The sequence below is a fragment of the Bos javanicus genome, chromosome 4, assembly GCF_032452875.1.
Source record: "Bos javanicus breed banteng chromosome 4, ARS-OSU_banteng_1.0, whole genome shotgun sequence".
Lineage (NCBI taxonomy): Eukaryota > Metazoa > Chordata > Mammalia > Artiodactyla > Bovidae > Bos > Bos javanicus.
The window spans coordinates 78,094,505-78,120,416 of record NC_083871.1 but is presented as its reverse complement, the minus strand read 5'-3'; the positions used below and the strand labels follow the sequence as shown (position 1 = coordinate 78,120,416).

Below are 25,912 nucleotides of genomic sequence, written 5' to 3'. Positions count from 1 at the left end.
CATAGATGTGGGGACACTATTCCCTTGCTTAGAAGCTTTTGCTGGCTTCTGTTGCTTTCATGGTCACGATTCTAGAACCACAAAACCATATGGTTTGGCCAAAATGTTTTGTGTTATGCATTTTGCTTGAAGAGGAAGTCTTAGAATTAGACTTTAGACACTGAGGTCTTGTTGCTATGGAAGCAGACAGGTTTATGATTACTGTATTACTCACTCCACCTGCCCTGTGCACTGAATACTAATGGGTGCTGGTAATAGGAAAGTAAAAACAGCATAACCCCTTCACTCCAAATGATGTTTAGTGAAGGAGATAGTTTTTTAAATTTTCTCCAGCTTTACAAGATATAATTGAGATAAAACATGTTGTAAGTTTGAGGTCTGCAGTGTTTTGATATACTTATATCTTGCAATGTTAGAGCATTAGCTAACACCTACATCACATAATTACTATTTCTTTTTTGTGGTGAGAACATTTAAGATCTATTCTCTTAGCAACTTTTAAGTATATAATACAGTATTATTAACTATAATAATTATCGTTACATTAGATCCCCAGAACTTCTAACTAGAAGTTTATACTCTGACCAACAGCTCCCCTATTCTTCACCCCCTAGTCCCTGGTAACCACCATTCTAATCTTTGTTTCTGTGAGTTTGGCTTTTTTAGATTTCACTTATAAGTGATATATGGTATCTGTCCTTCTCTGTGTGACTTGCTTCACTTAGCATAATGCCCCAAGTTTCATCCACATTGTTGCAAATGTAGAATGTCTTTCTTTCTCATGGCTGAATAATAGTCCATTGTATATATACTGCATCTTCTTTATCCATTCATGTTTTGACAGACACTTTAGGTTGTTTCTGTATCTTGGCTATTGTCAATAAGGCGCGGGAGTGTAGATATCTCTTTGAGATCCTGTTTTCATTTCTTTTGGGTGCATACCCAAGAGTGGAATTGCTGGATCATATGGCAGCCCTACTTTTAATTTTTGGAGGAACCTTCATACTGTTTTCCAGAGTGGCTGCACCAATTTATGCTCCCATCAGCAGTGCACAAGGGCTCGCTTTCTTCCACATCCTTGCCAACACTTGTCTTCTCTTGTCTTTTTGATGATAGCCATCTTAACAGGTGTGAGTTAGCTCACTGTGGTTTTGATTTGCATTTCCCCAACTGTTAGTGATGTTGCAGACCTTTGCATGTGGTCTGTTGGCCATTTGTACATCTTCTTTGTGAGCATGTCTATTGTTCCTCTGCCAATTTTTTAAAAATTGGAGGATTTGGTTTTTTGCTATTCAGTTGTATGAGATCTTTATATATTTTGGATACTAATACCTTATCAGATATATTTTGCAGATATTTTCTCCCACTTCATAGTTGCCTTTTCATTTTGTGATGATTTTCTAAGCTCTGCAGAAGCTTTCTAATTTGGTGTCGTCCCAGTTGTTTATTTTTGCTTTTGTTGTCAAATCCAAAAATATCATTGCCAAGACTGATTTTAAGGAACTTACCCCCACTGTTTAGAACTTTTATGGTTTCAGGTCTTACATTCAAGTCTTTGATCCATTTTGAGTTGACTTTTGTGTATGCGTAAGATTCATTCATTTGCATGTGAATATTGAGTTTTCCAAACACCATTCATTGAAGAGACTGTTCTTGCCCTGTTTTGTACTCCTGGCTCCTTCATAAATAAAGTGATGATATGTGTGTGTTTTTATTTCTTGGCATTCTGTTCTGTTCCATTGATCTGTGTATCTATTTCTATGCCAATACCATACTGTTTTGATTACTGTAGTTTTGTAATATATTTTGAAACTGGGGAGATGCCTCCAGGTTTGTTCTTTCTCAAGATTGGTTTGGCTTTTTGGAGTCTTTTGTGGTTCCACACAAATTTTGGGATTGTTTTTTCTGTTTAAAAAATGCCATTGAAATTTTGATAGGAATTGCATTGAATCTGTAGATCATTTTGGGTAGCATAGATATTTAATGATATTAATTCTTCCAGATCATGAGCAGACTATCCTTCCATTTATTTGTGTCTTCTTTAGTTTTTTTCATCAGCGTCTTAGTTTTCCACGTACAGATGTTTGATTTCTTGGTTAAAAATAGTCCTAAGAATTATTCTTTTTGATGTTACTGAAAATGGGATTGTTTTGTTGATTTCTCTTTCTGATAGTTCATTGTTAGTATATAAAAGGAACACATTGACTTCAGTATACTGATTTTGAATGCTACAACTGAATTTATTTACAAATTTTAGAACAAGATTTTATGTGTGAGAAAAATACCAGAATAATAATTCAACCTAAGATCACACGACAAGTAGTAGAGCTACGATTTAGCATAAGAGTTTGCGAGTCCAAAGCCTTTAGCCATGAGCTGTGCACCTTTACTCCAAGGGAGAGGCTCAGGAGTGCCCTTGGAGGAGACATTTAGCATTATATACTAGCCGTCATTGCCTTACTCAGGACTTTTCAGGTTGTTTGGACCACATCCCATGCTTTTCTGTCTGACTTCTGTCTCATCTACTGCTAGCGCTCCAACCTCACCTTCCATTCTGGGCACACTTTTTTCTCAGTTCTTTAAGATGTCACTGCACTGTCCCCTGCCTTACATTGCTTATGATGAAGTCGGCGTTGATTCTTAATTCCCCTGTACATGTGCCTTTTTAAAGATTTTTCTCTTTCACTCTGGTTTTCAGCAATTTGTGCAAATGTGCCTTGATTTTCTTTGTTTATCTTGCTTGGGGTTTATTGAGCTATGTGGATCTTTTAGTTTTTAACAGATTTGGGGATTTTTCAGCCATTATTTTTAAGAGATATTTTTCTTCCCCCACTTATCTTGTTCCTTCAATTACAGTGTGTTAAACTGTTCGATCCCTGGGTTCAGAAGATCCCCTGGAGGAGGGCATGGCAGCCCACTCCAGTATTCTTGCCTGGAGAAGCCCCATGGACAGAGGTACCTGGCAGGCTACAGTCCATGGGGGGTCGCAAGGAGTCAGACACGACTGAGCAACTAAGCACAAACTGTTCCATATTGTCACTCAAATCCCTTTGTTGTTGATTTCCTTTAGGATTGACTGGTTTGACCTCCTTGCAGTCCAAAGGACTGTCAAGAGTCTTCTCCAGCACCACAGTTTGAAAGCGTCAATCCTTTGGTGCTCAGCGTTCTTTGCAGTCCAACTCTCACATCTGTACATGACTGCTGGAAAAACCATAGCTTTGACTATACAGACCTTTGTCTGCAAAGTAATGTTCTTTAACATTCTATCTAGGTTTCTCATAACTCAGGTCCCTAGGTCTTGTTTATTATTTTCTCCACCCCACCACCCATACTTTAGACAGATGCCTTCCATTTCTGTCTCCAGATTTGCTGGTTCTTCTGTAGGGTCTGATCTGCTCTAAAGCTGGGTGAAATCTTCACTATAAGTGTTTTTGTTTTTGTTTTATCTCTAGCAGTTCCATTTGGTTCTTTTCATACTTTCTATCTCCTTGTTATGTTCATATTTTACTTTAAATCCTGGGTGTATATATAATACCTGTTTTAAAGTCCTTACCTAGCAATTCCATCATCTCTGGGTCTGTTTCTATTTTCCTGTTAGTTGTAAGTTGTGGCATTTTCAGATGGCTGGTAATTTTTGGAAGGATGCCAGACGTTTAGAATGGCATAGTGCTTGGGTGGATTTTATGATCTTCCACTAAAAGAATGGTGGTGTTTGTTTTGGCAGGCAGTTAAGTTACTTGTGGATCAGCCTTATTAGTGCAGGTCTAGGAGAACTTTAGCCTTTAATAAGACTATAATATGGCATCCTGGGGGGTCTGCTGAATGCCCCAGGTGCTTGGCATGGTTTTTCTACTCAAAATGGGCAACATTCAAATATCTTCTGTCCTCTGTGAATGCTAAGAATTGTTCAGCTTATGATTTCCTGGCAGTTTTTTGCCTGACCTCACAGTTTTACCCAGTGAATGTGCATATAAGTATCTTGTCTAAGACTCTGGGATATGACTGAACAGATGTCTACAGATATCTCTCTCTGTGTAGAACCCTCCTCCCTGGTACTCTGCTTATGAGATCCAGCTGCCTTAGCCTTGCCCAACTCCCTACCTTCTCAACTTAGCAAGGCTGCCTGCCATATTCTGCTTGGGTTCCTCCCCTGCCCTGTACCACATTCCATAAATTACCTCCAAGCAGGAAGTAAAATGAAAGTAGCTCAGTCGTGTCCAACTCTTTGTGGCCCCATGAACTATACAGTCCATGGAATTCTCTCGGCCGGAATACTGGAGTGGGTAGCCTATCCCTTCTCCAGGGGATCTTCCCAACCCAGGTCTTCCACATTGCAGGCGGATTCTTTACCAACTGAGCTACAAACTGAGCATAGAACTCAGCTTGTTTGTGCCCCCAACTCAGGGATAATGGTCTTAAGTGCCTGTTGTTGATGTGTCTGAAAATAGTTGATTCACGTACTTGGCTCATTGTTCATGGCTAGAGAGCAAGTTCCATAGCATTGGGCTGCAAGGGGAAGTAGCTACTTATCCTTCTGGAGTATATCCTGTATTTTCACACCACCCTTATACGTGTCCACGCTTCCTGGTATGGACTCTTTGGGGTTATTTGTTTTTTGGGGGTTTTTTTTTTGAGTCTTTATTGAGTTTGTTGCAGTATTGCTTCTGTTTTAAGTTTCGGGTTTTTGGCCTTGAGACATATGGGATCTTAGCTCCCCAACCAGGGATCCCACCCATATCCCCTGCATTGGAAAGGGAGGTCTCAACCACTGGATCACCAGAGAAGTCCCCTCACTCTTGGCCATTTCATCTAGTGGATTCCTGTTCATTCTTCAAGACTGAGAATAAGTATCATCTTTCTAATATTTTTTTCCTTCCAATTAATTGCTCACTTGCTAAATTATCAATAACTTGATGTGTAATTTCATACCTATATATACTTATGCATTTGTTGTTGTTTAGTCGATAAGTGGTGTCCAGCTCTTTGCAACCCTGTGGACTATAGCCCACCAGGCTGCTCTGTTCATGGGACTTCCCAGGCAAGAATACTGGAGTAGGTTGTCATTTCCTCCTCAAGGGGATCTTCCATATTCTTAAAAATATCTTTCATTTTTTTCTTCGCCACTAGTACAAGAAATCTCATACATACTTACTCATAATTTATCTCTTTATCCCTAGCACATAGCACAGGGCCTCTAATATATTTGAATGATATTTGTTAAATTTGAATAGTGAGGGAGTAAAGATCCATGCTGGGCCTCTAAGCAGGATAGAAATGGAAATGCTAGTTTAGATAGAAAAAGGAGTGTTTGGTGTGAGGTTGGGAGCTATGAGCTCACTAAGGTGTAGGCTACCAGGGGAACTCGGTTACTCTTACCTTCTAAACATCATTTATATGACTCTGAATAATGTAAACAAAGAGATACTTATAATTTTCTGAGGACCACTAGAAAGTTGAGACTCCTAGATCTTAATATTTTCTATAAAAATAGTTTTAGTAAAATTTTTTGAAAAATCCTTCAGTTATTTCTGTGAAAAATATTTGGATAAAAAGTTACATGAATTAAACTTAGTTTCTGAATAATTTAAAGTCATGGAAAATAAGCACTACTAGAGCACTACAATAAAACTGAAAATTTTGCTGTAGTGAAAGATGGGCCCAGCAAAATTCTTCCTGCTGTTCTAGCTTCTGTGTGAATGAAGGTGCTTTGTGCAAAGCAGTTGTTAATATTTTTGTATTTTCTGTTGCCACACTCGACAGATGCCTTTACCATCTCAGGTTGTTCCATAGTAAAGCTTCACTTGGTTCATGAGTTAAAATGACAGCTGGTTAACGGGTCTGGCTTACATGTAAACAGGGTAAAATGACTTGCGACTGTACACTGTACCTAGAGGGGTGCGTAAGCTGTGCTGATCACTGAAGGCTGGCTTACGTAGCTTCTTTACGTAGTCTCTGTTTGAAGTGTTGGATTGGCCAAAAAGTTCTTTCAAGTCTTTTTGTTTGTTTGTTTTTTCCTTTTTCCCCATAAGATCCTGTGGCAAAACCCATTGGCCAACCCAATATAGCCTTCAGAATTTTTAGAAAACTAATTTTGCCCTTCATATCTTGTGTTTGGGAAAACAGAGGAAACCCTTTTGTTAAAGCAAGAATGAGTGAATAGCTAGTGGAAAAGACTAATAATAAATTGTTCTTAATCTTAGGTAAAGAGATCCTTGAATTTATGTAAATCAAGCTCTATTCAGTTTTATTGTGGATGGTAGTGTTGAGCTGAGGGGTCCAGAGGACAGGAAATTGAGATTGAGAAACTTTCTGGCAACCAAAAGACAGTTCTGTCTCAGCTGAGGAGCAGAGGCCCTCCTGAGTGTACTCTGCAGATTGTCGCCTGTATGTGCAGAGCGCCTGTGCCCTGACTGTGCATCACGCCCTGGTGCGTCTGTAGCTGCTGGGGACCAAGTGGACTCAGCTCATCTTAGCGCCCTGTTCACAGCAGACAGCACTGTCAGGCTGTCATGAATTTACTGTTTTTTGTGTGTGCTGTAAATGCTCACTATTTCCTTTCTTTCAAATTAAATAGTACTTTTAACTTTGCCTGAATATGTCATGGCCATTTTACAGTTAATTACATAAAAATTGTTTTGATGCTTTCACATATGGTTTTCTCATACTGTAATGAAAACATAACAAGAGTCAGTTGTATACGTTTAACCAGAATGAAAATCTAAACCAGTCAATGAGTTATTTTCTTCTGCTCTTATCACCTGCAGTTCTTTAACTAAACTTAATAGGTTCTTATATGATTTTTGTGAAAATTTTTATTTCCTTATCTAGACACAATTTGGAGAATAGGTTGCCCTAACAAAAAAGAAAGAGAAGAACCAAGTTACCTTATGAAAAGGAAATGAATGAGCAGCTTTTGTTTGACAGAAGCATGGCTGCCTGGTGTTATATAGTTCACATTAATTCTGTAGCAACTTCATGGACGCAACCCAGTCTTTTTTTTTTTTTTTAAACACAGAAAGGAAAATTTGAAGTGTGACATGAGTTGTCATTTATGGTAAGGAAAAATTGTTTAAATATGGAACTTCTGCTGAAAGGAAAGGAAAAATTATAAATGATTTTTTTAATTAGCAAAATTATTCAGAGGGAAAAAATACAAACCGAGTTGCTTTGGCCAGAGGGTGGGAGAAACCAGAAGTCCATGCTGCTCTGTGAGCCTGTCATAGCTACCACAGTCTCAGAAGCACAGTCCCTTCACCCAGCACTTTTCTCCCAGTATCCAAGTTGCCAAGACTGCGGGCCCAGGAGCAGACCAGAACATTCATGCACCTTCTCATCACGACGTTGTCTATAATCATGAATAATTAGACCAAAAAAAAAACTTAAATGTCTTTCAAAGGGGAATAGCTAAGTAAATTATGAGGTTTTAAAAATTATTTTATTGAGGCATACTTTACATAGTATATAATTCCCAGGCTTCATGTGTGTAATTCAGTGGGTTTTAGTAAGTTTACCAAGTTGTACAACCATCGCAGTAAACCCATTTTGAAACATTTGTATGCTTTCAGTAGCATCCTCATGCACATTACACCCCCCTGCCCAGGCAGCTATTTCTGTGCTCTCTTTCTCTATAAATTTGCCTTTGGGGACGTTTCATATAGAAACTATGGTTTATCTATTCACAAGGTTGCAGAAATGAAAAATCATGAGGTGGGTAGATTAAAAAAACCCATCATGGAAAAAACACATAAGCCATGTTTTAAAAAAAAGTAAGAATCAGTAGAATGTGTCCTGTGTTACCATTTATGTGTTCTTTAAAAATGCACGAAACTGATACTTTTGTATGCATTTTAAGTGTGGTTTTTAAAAACAAAACTGCAAGGATGGAGTATGCCCACATGCTAAGAGCATGCCTCCAGGTGTGGCTCTTGGATTGGGGAATGGCTTGTCAATGGAAGGTATTTGCTTTATTTTCATTATTTGCATTTTTTGCAAAAATAATGTTTTTATGTATTCTGTAACCAAAGATTCTTGAAATATTTTTACTTGAAACTTTGTTAATATATTTTACCATTTAGGTTTAGTTCTTAAAGTTCTTAAGCTGTTTTTATTTAGCTTTGGAAATGCTAAAATGAGCTCATATTAAAGATTTTACTGTTTATTTTAAAAAGTGGATTTCAGCATGTAAATAGACAAAAGTTTACACACATTCAAATTAATAGTCTATCTAAATAAGAATTCCTAGTGTGTATAAATATTAGAAACAAAAAGACTCAACTATTTTCAGTGAGTCCTTTTCCTCTTAAATTGTGCTTCTCCTCTTTTCTAGTGCGGCTGGAGGTGAAATCTTTGACCAATGTGTTGCAGATAGAGATGAAGCCTTCACGGAAAAAGATGTTCAGAGACTCATGAGGCAGATTTTAGAAGGTGTTTGCTTCCTACACGCTCATGATGTCGTTCATCTTGATTTGAAGGTAAGAAAACTGAATCACTTTCCAGTTTTAAGGCTGCTGGAAAATCATACCCCAGATGTGAAGTGTTTCACAGTGATTTATTCAAACATTTGTCAGGTCTGCATGTGTCATTGGGTTACAAGGAAGTAAGAGTTGAATCTTTATTCTTATCCTCTAGCCAGTGTTTCAGGGAGAATACGCACACGTGTGTACCTGGGAAGATAAATAGTGACATGTTGCCCTAGAAATGGAGCTTCAGCAATATTTCTGGGTGGGTGCAGGCTTCCTGGTGGAGACAGGGCTTGAAACGCTGGTGCTGGTGGTTTAGTTGCTCAGTCATGTCTGACTCTGTGGACTTCCTGGTGATGCCAATCCTGGGGATCCAGGCGCCACCCACAATTACTGCTGGATGGCACGCTCTGACACCTTACACACACGATGCTGTACACACGCCATACTGCAGGAGTGTCAAAAGTGGGCGGTTACACCGCAGTAGACATGGGAGTGCTTGTGGGACGTTTTTTGAAGGCAGGTGTGGACACGTGTGCACCCACATGTGGTCCCAGGAGGCTGATGCTGCAGTGGCCTTAGAGGTCATCTGGTGAAACCCTGAGAGCATGCACCAGGCCGCTTGAGCTCTTGTTTTTTCCCCTGAATGTATCGTGTGCATTAGAAATTCAAAAATCCTCTCTGCAAGACATAGCCACCCATGCTTCCCAAGGGAACACTTGCCAGGAAGGGATGGTCTTTGCAGTCCAGGCTTCAGTGAACTCAGACTTTTAAGAAGCCTCAGTATCAGACAGTGCAAAAAAAATTCCCCAAAGTTGTGTTTGTGCTGAGCCTTCTCTCATGTTTGGTGTTACACACTCAACTTTGTAAAATCATACATTTAATTTTATGACATTTTGCTAGTTTTATGATGTAGAAAGGACCTCCACGAACAGAACCCCAATTTAAATAATATCACACCTTTAGGAAATGAGCTCTCAATTTATGACAGCTCCACCTGTGACATTATCCAGACTAGAAACTAATTAAGTAGCGAGTCAGACAGGTTGCCGACACCGTGTGTCATGCATCTTTGATGTTACTTGAAAGCAGTCAAGGGTGAATATTAAGTTCTTGACTACCAGGTTCGACTGTGTATTTACACAAGGAAATTATATCCCTTTCTCCCCAATACACTCAGTATAAATTGTATTCCTTTCTCCCCAGTATACTCGGTATAGAATACTTTCCAGATTTAATAGAGGCTTTGATGATGGGCCTTTGATGTTGGAAACAGGACTCTTCCATGTTTCCCAGACCCAGAGGAGCTTGAAGACAAGGGGCCCGGAGGGTTCTCAGCCTCTCTCCTGCCCTCTCGCTCTTCACACATGTAGTCCAGCTTGGCTCCTAGTGAACTGTGGAGGGAAAGGTCAGAGGTGGGGTTGGAAAGGCAGCCATGCAGACGGGAATGATTTCTACCAAAAGGTCATTCCCAAGTTGGCTTCCATGACCCTTGTGAGTCTGGACAAAGAGTGTCTACTGTCCTTTTAACAGCCATCTGCCCAGTGACAGTGTGTTTATAATGTTGACTCTCAGTCTTGATAGGAGCTTGAGAGACTAAGCTACAGAGCTAAATGTATACTTGGTGTGTGCTAAGTTACTTCAGTTGTGTCTGACTCTTTGTAACCCCATGACTGTAGCCCGCCAGGCTCCTCTGTCCATGGGATTCTCCAGGCAAGAATACTGGAATGGGTTGCCATTTCCTTCTCCAGGGGATCTTCCTGACAGGGATCAAACCCTCATCTCTTATGTCTCCTGCATTGGCAGGCGGGTTCTTTACCACTTGCGCCACCTGGGAAGCCCTGTAAAAAATGATAACCCCGATATATATGGTAACTTTGAGTCATTAGACCATTTTTATTGCCCATGATGATGAAAATGGGCAATTCTTGTCCCAGAGACAGAAGTTAGTTAGTTAGGCAACTATTAGATTTGCCCCTGTGAAAAGAGATAATTGCAAGAATGGGAAATACACTCTTCAGTAGGTAAGAACCCGGGCAGTCAGTTTGCCCAAAGACTGATTCACTGAAGACCCTCAGCCAGATGCAGGCAGGCCTCAGAGAAGTCACAGGTTTGCTTCCAGACACCACAGTAAAGTGAATATCTCAATAAAGAAAGTTTCACTATTTTTCCCAGTGCCAAGGTTATTGATCACAGATCAGCACGACAAATATAATGAAAATGTGTGAGGTATTTCAAGGATTACCAAAATGTTCAGAGTCAGGACAAAGCTCAAGTCTCAAAATCATTTCAGTAATGTGAGCTGGTCCTGGGCATAGTGGCCTGCTTTTACATCAGCCAGGAGGAGGACTGACCAAAAGGGGTACAAATGTCAGTCTTAAAACCCAAGGTTGGGTCCGGTGGTTTAGGCTCTGCACTTCCAATACAGGGGACGCAGGCTCGAGGCTTGATCCTTGGTTGAGGTGCTAAGATCCCACATAGTTCGAAAAAATAAAAGTCAAAAAATAACCAAGGTTCTTTGTGTTCCAGTGGTCTTATATTGGTCAGATCGTTCACCGTTCTGTACTAGGTGTTGAGTCATTAAACCTGCCCCCACTGCCATGTGTATGATGGGAAGGAGAGGAGCAGCCTCGGCATTAGAAGCTGAAACTTTTCCATTTGAGATTTAAATTGATTACTGAAAGTTTAGGCATCAGCGTTTTACTTGAAAGATTGGTATCATGTAACATTTCTAAACAATTCCTCCAATTTATTTAGGCAGGATTATTAACCTGTTTCTGTATTTTGACCTGGGTTTTAGAGCATAAAAAGTCAATTAAACTTTCATTGCCTGATAAAATGTTGCTCAAAATTTTGTCCATGGTATCTTAAGCTTTATTGAGCAGATTAGCCTCAACTTTACAATGGTCTTATCCAGTGGTGACTCTCAGTAAATGGTAAGTAGACAGTGTGCAGAGGTGAAGATACCCAGGTAAAGAAAAGGATTCCCACTTGAAGCTGAGAAATAAGATTTTGGGAAGGTGTCTCTATTCCCGTTGTCTGAGGATGGTTTGTATGTTTCCTGTGTATTCCACTCCCATTACCCCTCAGTGGACCTTCTTTCTTTCTTTCTTTCTATTCGGGATGAGTGCATCTTAAATTAGAATTAAGTATTGTGAGCCACAGCCTTGATCGTGAACTGGATTCTACAAAAAGGAGAACTGACTGAGCTGTGAATTTTAAGGTCCTTATCTTTGTTTTTAGCACTTATTTTCACTTATGGAAGTGGATTTATTTCTCCATCAGAGACTGATGGAAACTATAGTCCTTTATTTAGAGGAGTAAGTTCTACTTTAAAAATGTACTGGTGGTCAAACCAGGGCACAGTTGGTCGAGAGGACACAAAAAACATAACTGAAATTCCATGAAATGGCTGTGATTTTATTATGAGATGTGTGTTTTCTCTAGTAATCTCTTTCAAGGGTTTAAGGTCTCTCACTTTGGCAGATCATGGACACTTGTGACTAAGCCTCAATTTCAACTACTACAGTAACATTCTAATAATTTGGTCACACAAATACAGAATTTATTGCATTACCACTCGACCAGCAAGCTTTTGAATAACAACTAAAGAAAGCAGTTCCCAGGGAATATAAAGGGTAAACCAACTGTAAGGGAAAACATTTAAGGGAATAAGTGGCATTTGCAGACATCCCCAGAATGAGCATGTCTTACTAATCACAAATGACCCTTCAGATCCAGTGATAAGCAGTACTTCTCTTGGTGTTTTTGGTGTACTGGGAAGGGTGAAGCATGCGCAGTGATGAACATATATTCAGAGCCAAACGCCTCTCATCTAATTTGCCTGAAAAATGACATTTGATTGTAAGTAGTATTTCTTTATTGTAATAAAATTACAGTTGCTTTGAGAAGTCGGGGACTTACAATCACAGTGCTGTATAGGATTTTTTTCCCTGAAAAATTAGCTAGAAGCTAAGTAACAAAGAGAACGTGGCTTTATAAGGAGGTTTATGTTATCAAAACCTCATTGAAAAGAGAAATTGATTCTAACACTGGTCAGTTAAGCTTCTCAGTCTTTGGGGGTAGGAGAGCGCTTTATCTGGTTTGGGTGTTTATAACCATGGATCACGCCTCTGCAATGGAGACTTCTGTAGTGACAGCAATTTGTTGTTTTAGTTTTTTATTCAGTTTCAGGTGTTTACTGTAGCCAAATTTTTTGTAATTTAAAAAACAAAACAGGTTTTTATACAAAATTAGAGATAATACTGGCCATAATATGGTTTTTTCAGTATAGGCAGAAAAGCCTTAGTTATTCTATGAATTTGTTTTCAGAATAAACTCTCATTCCATTAAATTGCATAGTGGTAATAATTAGCACATTGAGTAAGAGACGCTCAGAATTCTCTGACCATTTCTTGGGGTGTCATTTGAATCTTTTTCCCCCTCTTAAGGAATTTATGGCTGCACCATCAATCCAGTGCCACTGGCTGCATGGTGCCGAACTGAAATGGGCTCCAAGTATGAAGTCCACACCAGAGCTCTGAGACTTGGTGTGAAAAAAAAAGTAAAATATTTCAATAATTTTGCATATTAGTTACCTGTTGAAGGTATGGACTTTTAGATAAATTGAGTTAAATGAATATATTTAATTTCACCCATTTCATTTACTTTTTGTAATATGGGTGCTAGGTAATTTTAGGCTGCATTCTGTGACTCACATGACCTTTCTGTAACAGGACAGCACTGGTTTCAAGGGGATCAGGAGATGTTTAAGCTAAAACAACCGGTACTATATCTCTTAGCCTCTCCATTCATTTTTCCGCCTACTGTAAGCTAGTTTTTTCTCCCACAACTTTGCCAAAAGTTACATTCTCCGAGTTCCTTCATGGTCCTCGTTCTTCCTCTTGTCCTATTTGATGGAGCGATTCTTCATGGCTCCCCTCCTCTGATGTTACACCTGGGTTCCCACTCTCAGACCAGCTCCTCCTCCTTGATTCTCGTTGTGTCCCCTAAACCTAGTTATCAGCAAGCCCTCATCCTGGCCCACTGCTCTTCTGCCACATACACACTTCCTCTTGTCTGTGTCATGCTTAATCTTTCCCGAGTGCTCTTGGCCCCAAAGCCCTGTCCTTGGCCTTGCTCTCTCTCCAGATTGAATTTCCAGCTGTCCTGGGTGGTCCTGAGAAAACTGAAGTGATGGTCCTGTCTGTGGACCTGACGGATCAGTCAGCGAATGACAAGAGCTCCCCCTTTCTGTTCTGCATGTCATCAGTCTCAATGGCCTGTGCATTTTGCCTCTAACGTGTGAGATCTCTTCTCTTCTCTTCTCTTTCATTCCATGCTTCTTCACACCTGCCTCAGTCTCTCTCCCTCTGGAGGCCTTTAAAAACAGGCTAAAGGCGCGTGTTTTAGAAGGCTGTTCCTGGCCGCAGGCGTGCATCTGGCAGCCCCTGCACGTGCCGTGCTGTGGGATGGCTCCCTGTTGCCCTTTGGCCTGTGGTCATACTTCCCTGGATGCCCTCTTGTCCCTCCCCTCGCTCTGCCTCCTGCCAGGCACTCCTGAATGGCCCACAGAGCCCTGCAGGCCCTGCCCCCAACCCCATTTCCTTCCAGCCTCACACTTGCCTCTCACCTCTGTGTTTGTCTGCAGCTTGCAGTTCTTCCTTTGGCCTCCCCCAACCCCGAGATGCTCTCCCGTGACTGACTCCTTCTTAACATTTGTCTCCCTTCAAATACTGCTTCCTCCAGGAAACCTTCCCTGACTGTCCTAGAAACAGCATCCATACTCATACATACTTTCGAGGCATGCTGTCACCCTTTACCCACTCTGGTAGAGCTAAAAATTACCTGGAGTTGTACTATCTATTGGTCCTTATTTGACCCGGTTGGAACGGGGAACACATCTTGTTTTCTGCCATTTCCCCTGGTCACAGCTCACTAGGCAGTCCATGAAACTTGGCTGAGTCAATGGTGAAGTCCTTTTTCCCCCCTCAGGGTCTGCTCCCTGGCCTCCTCTGGAACTCTCCAAGGTAGAATCCCTTGCTCTTGTTCATTTAGTGCCCAAGCACTTTGTGGACTGCAGTACTTAACGATGCACAGCAGAGTCAGTTGAGCCTGACAGGCCCATCTGTTTCTCTTCTGATTATGAACTCAGGACAGTAAGGGCTTATTGTTCATAGTCATGTTACCACCTAGCCTGACACGAAGTAGAGACCCTCTCAGGGCTTTTTTTGTAGAGTTCCCTTTCTTCATTTACTCAGTGAATACCAGTGCCTGTCTGCCGAGGGCGGGGCCCTGAACCTGGTGATGCCTCAGTGACCAGGGCTGTGGCTCTGGTTCCCACCAAGCTGTAGACTCTTCCCACTCGCCGCTTCTGAATCCAAACTGTGACAGACCTAGAGCACTTTCATAGTAGAAAAGGGTAGGCAGGATGGTTGGGTCAACAGTAAGACACCTTTTCCTTAAATTTTTGTGGTTGTTGTTTGTTTTTAAATGACTTTTAAGAGTTTTTTGTTGGCCATGGGGCACCTGGAATCTTAGTTCCCTGACCAGGGCTCAAACCCGCACCGCTTGCACTGGAAACACGGAGTCTTAACCACTGGCCCACCAGGGAAGCCCTACGACCCCTTTTAAAGAGAGGGCCCATCTGACCTCAGCTTCCTGTGTCATAGCACAGCCCTTCACGACACTGCTTTCCTCCCGTGCTAGGTCCTCTCACCAAGTTGATAGGCAAAGCAGAACAGAGAAGAGTGCTCTAGGTGGGGGACAGGCAGTGTACAGAGATGCTGTTGTGAGAGAGCAGTGCAGGTGTGAGGGGCTGGCAGTGTCCCAGAGCCTCACTCTGCCTGATTGCGGGAAGCAGGTGCATGAGGAGTCTGGGGAGCCAGGCCGGAGCTCGCCCTGCCAGGGGCTTCTGGATCCGTGAGCAGTGGGGACAGCTCACGGATCCAGAAGGAGCTGGGGACAGCTACTGAAAGGGTGTGGGCATGGCGCAGAGGACAGAAGACCCTGCTGGCTGCAGTCCGGGCAGTTTTCTGTACAACTAAGCAAACAGTGATGGTAGCTGGAGTTAGCAGCCTGTGGTGGGAGAGAAGGCAAAGTCTGGAAATGCCTGCATCTGGGATTTAAAGTCAGTAGGATATGGTGACAGAATAGCTAGAAGGGAGAGCAGTGGGAGGGAGGAGAGACGGAGCTGCTTCTCAGTGTTGTGTCCCAGCAGCTACGAAGAGCATCACCTGAGATGCCCACAGAGGGATGGGGGGTCTGACTTGGAAGGAAAATAGGAGTGAGTCTGACTGGAGCTTGTAGAATTTGAGGCACCTCTGCAACATCAGAGGGGAAAGATTAGGTAGGAGTTGGTTGAAGAGATCTGAGCCAGAGATGAGGATGGTGACTCCTGAGCTGCGGTGACAGTTCCGCCTGTGGTGCGGGTGGGTGCTGTGTGGCGGGAGTGGGGTGATGGGACGAAGGAGCCTCCAGGTCAGGCTGTGGGGACCCGGCGATTATCAGGCGGGTAACGGGAGACTGACAACAGAGGGGATAGCAGCAGCCGAGAGTTAGGAGAGCCAGGAGAAAAGGAGTTCACAAGCAGGGAAGGAGCAGTAGAGTCAGGTGCCACTGAGATGGTGTGCAGAAGAGAGCCCCAGCCCTCTAGTGACCCTGCAGATGAGAAGATGGAAGTCGGATGGAGCAGCTGGGTGTGAGTGGAAGGGAAGGTGGGTGACCATCAGTACCACCCTCCAGAGCACAGGTGTGATGGGGGAAATAGGAAATTACCGTTAGAGCAGTTTGTCTTGTATAAGCCTTTGCAGAGGAGACCCACGCACTGTGCCTGGAGTGAGGGATGAGGATAAATTTGTCAGGCAGTGCGGAACAGGGCTTCCCAAGCAGAGGCAAGGCCGGAGGTGTGTCCCACGTGTGTTGTTTAGGGACTACAGCCCGATAGATTGGGAACAGATTCCTCACAGAAGCCCCTGGAGGGGGGCGTGGCAACTCACTCCAGTATTCTTGCCTGGAGAATCCTGTGGACAGAGGAGCCTGGCAGGTACAGCCCATGGGGTCACCAAGAGTTAGACATGACTAAGTATGCACGCTTCTCAATTTATCTTTGGAAATATTCTTAATAACAAAAGACAGTAAATGCAGACCCTTTATGAAGCAAATATAAACTTTCACATCTCATACTTTATTTTAAACAATTCTAATGAATCTTACATTCTAGTCCATAATATATCTGCTTGACTTTTCACGCTAAAGTGTCTTCTTCAAATGAGTGAAAATGGCTCCAGGAATATGAAGCTTATTAATCTGTGGATTTGGGTAGTGCTCACCATCACCGTGTGCATCCACCCCCTACCCCCACTCCATTGGAGTTTTGTGTGTTGCTGAAGAACGGCAGCTGGACAACATAGGGAGAATATCGTGATCAGACTTCCATTATGGGAAGATTATTGTATGAGAAGGATGGGCTGAAGGTAGGGAAAACTAGAGACGCAGGGTCGTGTCCAAGTAGGAAATAATGAAATCCCAAACTTTAAGTGGAGGAGATGCTGAGGTCTAGGAACTAGAATGAGCATGACTGGTGACTTCATTCGATCTGACAGTGGTAGAAAATGGAGACAGAATTTTATGATGATTCCCACTGTTTGACTTGGGCACTGAGACAGGAATCTGTAACCGAGGTGTTGACTGCATTGAAGGCCTTGCCCCGAGGCAGAAGCCGAAGGTGTGGCACATTTCAGCCTGATGAAAAGATCTGATTTTAATTGGTGCTGTGAGTCTGGAGAGGACTGAAACTTTGCTGATAGATAAAATTGCTCAGAAATAGAATGCAGAGTGTCAGGAGAATGTCAGTCAGCAAGAGATCTTGAGCAACACCAATACTTAAAAGGAGGACAAAGAAATCCCAAGAAAAGGATCTATAGAGAGGGATCCATAGAAGGAGGGATATATCCAAGAGGGTGTAAGGATGTCCACAAGCTCCTGATTGTCCAGCGGTGAGTGCCTGCAAAATAGTGCCTGCAGGACACCCGGACTTGGTGGGCCTTGACTATTAAAGATAATGTGCCCTTAGTGAGAGCAGACTGAGCCAAGGGGGCAGATCCTGATTCAGCTGGATTGAGAAGTGGTCAAAGGTCTAGTGACCTTGCTTTCAACAGCTGAGCTTTGAGGGAGGGAGTGGACTGGGTAGAAAGAAATTCAGGGTCATAGGGGAGGGTTGTTGTTTTTTAAAATAAGTGGTTTGGTTTTTAAGATAGGAATAGATGCATATTTATGTCCTGAGGAGGAGCTAGCATCAGAGAAGAGATGGTACGAAGCCTCCTGCGTTACACACAGGAAGTGTGCTGTAAGCAGAGCTGTGTAATGAATGACTGTCCACTGGTAAATTTCTCACTCTCAGTTCCACAGGTAAAATCTGTATGTTTTACAGGCTGCCTGTTCTTTTTGCTCTTCATACACAATCATGATTTATTAATTTGGGGGTATCATTTTTTAGCCTCAGAATATTCTGCTGACAAGTGAATCTCCACTGGGTGACATTAAGATAGTGGATTTTGGTCTTTCAAGAATAATGAAGAAGAGCGAAGAACTCCGAGAGATCATGGGCACTCCTGAGTATGTGGGTGAGTATTTGTCAGAGCGGGGTGTGTCTTCTTTTTAGGGACAGGCGTCGCCTTCACCAGGGAGCTCACATGTGCTATGATTAGTGGTGGGGCCAACTTTCCACTGTGTTGAAATTCTGCTGTCAGAGAGCCCTTCCTTTGAGTTAAAAAACGGAAGACTTTAAAGAGTATGATACCAAATTGGTGCTTCATTCTAAATGGAGTGGGCTTCCCTTGTGGCTCAGCTGGTAAAGAATCTACCTGCAATGAAGGAGACCTGGGTTCGATCCCTGGGTTGGGAAGATCCCCTGGAGAAGGGAACAGCAATCCACTCCAGTATGCTGGCCTGGAGAATTCCGTGGAATGCGTAGTCCATGGGGTCGAAGAGAGACACGACTGAGCGACTTTCACTTCTCTTAGCAGCATAGGATATCAGGTTATCTGAGGGTGGGAGGATATTGAACAAGTAAAGGACCTGTTAAGAGCTTGAAGTTGGTAACAAACATCGTGAAAGTCATTGCAAGGCCTGTGACTGCACATGTGTGGGAAATACCGGGTATTCTGCTATGTAGATACAGAGGGGAAAGCTCCTGGCAGAAAGAAAAAGGAGAGAGCTGTTCAGGTCAGGAACCATGGCTTCTAGGTTGGTAGATAAAGTAAACTATGACTTTTTTTTGATAGACAGGTGGAACACAGAAGGATTAGTGGTTTGAATGAGGTTTAAAAAAGAGACTTCTATAGAAGAGCAAAGCAGTGAAATAATTTAAAGGTTGTGACCGGGGATTACCGTTTTATTTAAAACCTGAGTAGAAACGGCTCTTTATGATGGGAAGACCTTGGATGATGGCAGCCCTGGGAGGAGGAGGATGGCTTTTGTGGCCTCAGGTGAGAGCTGAAGATGAGAGAGAAGACTGTGGCCCTGTCTAGGGGGAAAGGTTTGCCTGCAGGCAGAGGTGTGAAGAGGACAGGAAGTCTCCTCCTAGAAGGCCTGGAGGCTTGGCAAAAAACAGAATGAGAAAGGAGAGTGGTATGTAGAAAGGAAAAAAGGATTCCAGGGCATCCAGAAAGCCCCAGGGCACAGTTAGGATTGAGAAAAGCAAAGCTATAGGGCTTTTTTTTTATAGATAGCACAAAAAATAATTTGAAATTTGAAATTGCATTCTAAAGTCCCGATTTGAAACTGCATATCCTTTATTAGGTAATAAAAGATATCACAGGCAGAAAAACATCGTTCAGATATTGGTTTTGGGGTTTTTTTGGTGGACTAGAACACTTAATTTCCTGTATGCTGATTGATAACACCTCCTGACCACAGTGTAAGGGATAGGAAAGAGGCTTAATGTGCTGCTTCAGGGCGAGTAGCCTGATGTGTTAGCCAGCGAGTAGTGGGTGGCCTTGTAAACTGGAAGAAACACAGACAATGCAGACTGAAGGGCTATGGACTAAGACGCCAGCAGGAATTACTGCGCTGAATGAGTTTTGGGCTTTGTTTGCTTGTTTTCCAATGTTTTCTGCTCTGTGGTAAATTCTCAATTTTCTATCAAGAGCTTTTTTCCCTCCAAAAAAATAAAACTTTATTATAAAAAAATAGTATAAGCCCAATTGGGAAAAACTGAAAATAATTCAGGATATAATACAGAAAAGCGTGAGGGCTTTCCTGTCTGCCTTCCGCTGGCCTGCCTTTTAAAGGGGAGTTGAAGCCACCTCTGCCCCGGTGTGTGCTGCTCCACGCTGGTGAGCTGTGTGACCTCGGTCCCCAAGCCTCTTGGTGCCACACGTCTCTCTGTCCATGAAACAAGGCTGTGCAAGTCCTGCCTCATTGGATCTGCTCAGTGATGCTCTTCTGTCAGTGTTATAAACACTCAGAAAAGTAACCGATGTTACCTTCTCCCCCTCTACCCACCATCTACTGCTGTCTTGGCTGTTTTACTTTTTCCCGTCCAGTAATCTGGATTTTATGCATTTGATTTTAAATTTCCTAGTAGTTTCTTTTGAAACTTTTAAGTAATATTCATAATCTGTTTCTCAGCTTGGCGTCTTCAGATAGGAGTTGAGGAAATCAGCCCTCCCCACTTCTCCCCCTCATATCCTCCCCCTCCCCCACTTCCTCCCCTCATATTCGGGGGCAGGTTTGACCCCAACTACTAATCCATGTGTGACTTCGAGTGTTTTGGTTTTCCCTGAAACATTTTCATTCCCTTTTTTATTGTAATTACCACAGTTTTGTAGTCTTTGATCTGTTTTTAAATGGATTCAGTACTTAACTGTCTGCATAGCCTGGCCTTCCTATCTGTATACTCATGAAAAAGAAATCATCTTTGGGTTGACTGGCTTGTATCAGTGAGTAGTTTCCGAGGAGAATTCTCCTGAATTTCCCCTGTGGCCTCGCACACTTGGGGCTGCCCTTCCGTTGCCTTGTCTGGGTGGCAGCGGTCTAGTTAGATGGTAGCAAAGCAGACTGCTCTCTCAGCCCCCTGGAGTTGTCCCTGTTTTCTGTGCATGATGCATGTCATCCGATGCCCAGGCTGTCTTCTACCCTCGGTGACTGACGTCGAGTTAACGGGCATTTTAAAAGCTCACTCCAGCCTCGGCTTAGAGTAGATCAGAGGCGGGTCCAAAAGGGGTCTGGGGGGACGTACTACAGACTCAAGGCGAGATTTAAAAGCAGGAACCTGTTAGAGCTGATTGATACTTGATTAGATAGAGGGTGTGGGAAGAGGGGGGAAGAAAGTAAAAGTTATCACTTTATATGGTAGTATTTATGTATTCAAGTATTTTTTTTTTAATTGCTAGGATCCAGCATTGGAGGTTAGAAGTAAAAAAGGAATTAAGTTAATTACAAATGTCTAGTTAGACTTTACACTAATTCATATTAATTTGATTTATACTGTGAACTTACTTTATTTTAGCCCAAACCTTGATAATGTCATATAGTTTTGAGTATTTAAATTTTTATCTCTAACAGCAAAGTTTACATTTTTCCACAAAACTAAATATTTTCTTTTGTTTCTGCTACTAGCTCCTGAAGTTCTCAGTTATGATCCTATCAGCACGGCAACAGATATGTGGTAAGAATCATTGATGAAAAACTGATCAAATCAGTTTTAAGAAATGAATGTGATACTGATTTTTCTTACCTCTTCATTCTGATTTAGGAGCATTGGAGTGTTAGCATATGTCATGCTGACAGGAATATCGCCTTTCCTGGGCGATGATAAACAGGAAACGTTCCTCAACATCTCACAGATGAATTTAAGTTATTCTGAGGAAGAATTTGATGTTGTGTCTGAGTCAGCTGTTGACTTCATCAAGACACTTTTAGTTAAGAAACCTGAGTAAGTATTAGTCAATACTGATCTTTATCAATTTTTGAGCCATCTACTCTGAACAAAAGCAGATTAACAACTGAAACCCCAAAATGAAGACATGAAAACGTAGACATAAAACTACATTAAAATCTTTGACTTTTTACGTCTGTTGAAAGAAAAGTGGCAGAAATAAAAATGTTTTCAGAAAATGTGAATCGCACCTCAGTGTAACAGATATTTTCCATCTGTTCTTGGTCTTTCAAGGGGGCTTTTCAGAGATAACTTGCTTAAAATACTATTTTTCAACATTATGGGGAATGGTTTTTGCAAGCAAATGCTAAAACTTCCTTTAATTCAGGAACTACAGTAAGATTTTTACCAGCTCTTCCTATGTCCCAAAATTTAATCCCTTAGGCTCTGACTTATGATTGAAGTTTTAAGCCATCTTAAGTGTAAACTGTGTATCCCTATCCAGAGATCGAGCCACTGCAGAGGAGTGTCTGAAGCATCCATGGCTGACTCAGAGTGGTGTTCAGGAGCCTGCTTTCAAGGTCAAAGGGGCCTTAGAAGAAGCACATGCCCTCCAGGAAGCAGATCCTGTGTCTGAAAGTAATTCAGATACTCAGAAGCCAGAAACCGAGGAATCCATCGTAACAGAGGAGCTAATTGTAGTTACTTCATATACTTTAGGACAATGCAGACAGTCTGAAAAAGAGAAAATGGAGCAAAAGGCCATTTCCAAACGATTTAAATTTGAGGAACCTTTGCTACAAGACATTCCAGGAGACTTTATCTACTGAGCAGTATTTCCCTATAGAACTTTAAGATTTCTACATTGGAAACATTATTTATGGACTTCTGGCCAAATGGTACATGGACTGAAAGTGGATGACCAGGTATCAGTGATAGAAACTTAAAATAACTTTGTCAAACTTGTGGAGTGAGAGAAATCAAGCCGGATTCATCAAGTGGCCAACGAGGAGGCTTAACGGGTGAAGTTACCTTTTTCAATGTTCTTTTTAAGAAGGGAGATGTTTGAACCATTTCTGCATCCTGCTTCTCCAGAATGAGAATTTGTATGCAAAGACATCTGTATTCACTTTCTGTAAAAATCCAAGTAAAAGTGCCAAAATTAACACCTGTGTAAATCTGTTTTGCATTATTCATATGTATATCTGCATATATATATGTTGATACCTTTACTAAAATTGATACTTTTTCACTTTGGGTTTTTTTAGAGGGAGTAAGATTTTAATTTAAGTATTTTCTAAATTTTTGAGACCTAGAATAAATCCACTAGTTTAAAAGTGTCTTATTTATATATTATTGCTTTATGTTGATTTAATTTGGCTTCTGTTGTTTTTTCCTCTAATGCTTGTCACCCCATCAGTGAAAAACCCTGGCTAATTTGTTTTTCTTCAACATCACTAGTAAGAGTGGTGTGATTTTTCACCTCTGAAATGGTTCTGGTTTTCAAGGCCAAGGTTAAGTCATCCTGTGATATTCCACCAGTGTCAGCCTGCGGCTCCTTCGTCACACCTTCCTTCATAGACGCGTCCCTGCGCAGGTCTGTCACTTTGGTCTCTTAGGAGAGTCACCTCTTACATGATCGGATCAACACAATGGTGCTTTGGTCAGTGAGAAGATGGTATAATGCTGTTTTTGTTAATAAAATCCCTAGGTGTCAGGATAAGAAATAAAGCATATTCATGCTGACCATTGAGCCTCTACTTCTGCTGAGTTGTATTAGCCCCCAAACTATATTGGGAAAATTTACAAAAAGCCAGAATATTTATAAACCTTTACTTTGTTCATAAGCAATTTGACTTTGGAGACTTTGTCATTAGGGAGGTACCCTTCCTTGTCCCCAAAAGACTTAGAATATACTCAGTAGCATTTATTTAGGGTTGAATACTTCAGTTGTATCTGGGCCCCACAGTGAACAGTAAATTCCTATTTTAAAAAATGCAAATGTAAAAGTGGATGCTGTACAACTTAAAGCAACTAAATATCCTTCTTACATGGAACAGTCTGAGAGTCTTTATTTATCTTGTATTAGGTCCTAGTATCAGGTTAATACAACCTGTCTGTGACCTGTATGCCGTGTGTACACGTGTGCTCTGTATTGTGAACTACTCAGGCCAGTCCCTACACAGTCTGCTAGGGAATCATACAATGCTCTCTTCCCAGCCTGGTGCTCAGTTGTCAGCATCAGGATGATGGGGGCACCAAGCCATCTGTTTTTAGGTCTGTGCAGAGTACCAGGCTGGACTTGGACATGCCTGGTCTCCGTGGGCTCCTAGTCCTGCCACGTGAGCATCGCTCACGCTCTGTTGTTCCAATTCCATCAGATGAAACTGATTAGGTAGTTCGAACCCTCGGGTTGCACTGTTTTCTCACTAAATTGGCATATTGATTTGTACGGTTTCCTAGAAATGAGCGTTTCTAAACAAGCTGTAGAAAGAGGAAGAGGAAATTCTGCTGCAGTGGCAGTTTTTAGTGAAAACACACGGCCGCAATGCTAAGTCTCAGGTAAGTCTTGAAAAGAGGTAAAATATAATTTTAGTCAAATTTTTATATCTCCAACAAAAATAGGTGAGAAAAAAAAATACCCAGTATTTGAACAATGCAGTTTTATACTTGATGGATTTGTTCAGTTTTAAAATCAGAAATCATGTGGACCAGTTTATAGACTTTTTCCAAACAGTTTTAAATTGTATTCATAATGAATACATTTAATTGCTGTACTTGTAAAAGAGAAAAGATGTGTTTTCTTTTAGCTGGACACTTTGCCACTTGCAGTACACTACTATCCTTAGCTGTTTTTGTGCCTTTTTTTAATTCACATATTTTTACTTTAGCATATAAGGGTAAGTTTCTTTGATCTTTCTGATAGGTCTGATGCATTTAAAAGCTCAGGGTAATACAATGCTTATTTTTAAAGCCCAGTACCAATTATTTTATTGGGTCACAGAAACCTGAACGGCTCTGAATGTATGTCAAGCTTCATTCAGTTCAACAAGAACATCCTCAACCCCCTCCAGCTCCCTAGATCACGCCTGCCTGTGATGGAAGCAATAGTGTCAAGTCAGCCGTTTGAATTTGTAGGGCATTTTGCTAATATTTTTCTTAAATATTTGCTTTTGGGTCTTGAAGTGAGAAATTGTACAGCTTCTTTAGAAGCACTTTTTGGTTTCTGTAATATAAATAGAGCATTCAGAGTCTTAACAGTTTTGGACCAAACCTTTCCATTACTTTATTTACCAAATAGCTCTGCACTTATCTAAAGCTGTTCATGTTAATTTTTTCTTTTCACTAGTTTACAAAGGACTAAACTATACTATTGAGTTATCTATGCAGTTTAGAAATCCAGTTTTAATTATAGTAAAATTCAACATTATATTTTAGCTTGATGAATTGTTTATGAATTATGCAAAATGTACAAATGGTTTCAGTCAATCAGGAAATTGTGTCCTAATGTTCCATTTTGTTTTCACCTGAAAAGTAGAATATGGCTTTCTCCAGGAGTTACAGAGAAAGGTCAGATGCTAATTGTGGTATATCTTAAGCTTTTCCTATGGACTTCAGTTTGGAAGAAAGTGTAGAAGAGGTCACTACGAGAATGCTGGACAAGAGGTGAGCACTGTGTGGCTCTGTCCACGGAGGCCTGAGCCAACAATGCTCCCTGGATACCAACATGGATCATTCCAAGGTACCAACAAACCAATCCTGAATACATTTTAAGATCACACTTGTAGGATTTTGAATTAGACTGATAAAAATAAGATAGTCAAAACTGTTAAAGATCATCTAGCACTTGACCTTCAATTTGTTACAGAACTAAAAGAGCTGGATTAAAAATGTTAATCTCAAGAGCCTTAGCTATTTTATTGTAGGAAGGGGGATATAATTTACAGGTAATGAAAATGTACAGCTCTAAATCCATAGCAGCCTCTCTTGAGCTTGACAAATGAATATATTTGTATAGAGGGAAATGATATGGCATGTCCCCCGGGTGTGGCTTTGACTCTGTGGTGATTTGAGACTCATCCACATAGGGAGCTGGCTCAGCCGTGTGCGTCTTGTTGCCATGTGGTGCTTTTTGCACACACCACGGTTTATGTAAAACCTATTTCTGTTCGTGGACCCCAGGTCTGTTTCAGGTTTTATCTAATATGAATAAAACTGCTATAGATATTCTTGCCTGGGAATTTTTTATGGACACGTTTTCATTCTTTTTAGATGAGATAGAATTTCTAGGCCACAGGATAGATGGCTGTGTATCCATCTTTTTGAGAAAATGACCATTTCCAAAGTGATTGTTCATTTCCATTCCTGCCAACAAAATATGAGAGTTCTGGTTGCTTCAATTTAGTGTTGGCCATCTTTTATTTTAGCCGTTCTCATGGGTATGTAGTGGTGTCTCAAGGTGGTCTAATTTGCATTGCCGGGATGACTAATGAACAAATATTTCAAATGTTTGAACCAGTTTTTTGTCCTTTTTAATTGGATAGTGACTTGTGATAATCTTTTAAGATATGAG

The 25,912-nt window shown here is 41.4% G+C and overlaps 1 protein-coding gene across 1 annotated transcript in view; it reads left to right on the top strand.

Annotated features, from left to right (window-relative positions):
• The window catches only part of STK17A (serine/threonine kinase 17a), a 36,344-nt gene extending 13,839 nt beyond the window's left edge, over window positions 1-22,505 (top strand). The window contains exons 3-7 of the mRNA XM_061414479.1: window positions 8,327-8,471; window positions 17,956-18,082; window positions 21,081-21,129; window positions 21,217-21,396; window positions 21,845-22,505. Of these exons, the coding sequence (XP_061270463.1) occupies window positions 8,327-8,471; window positions 17,956-18,082; window positions 21,081-21,129; window positions 21,217-21,396; window positions 21,845-22,169 (826 nt within the window). The 3' untranslated portion in view covers window positions 22,170-22,505. The remainder of the gene's footprint in view (window positions 1-8,326; window positions 8,472-17,955; window positions 18,083-21,080; window positions 21,130-21,216; window positions 21,397-21,844) is intronic.
• Window positions 22,506-25,912: the final 3,407 nt, after the last annotated feature.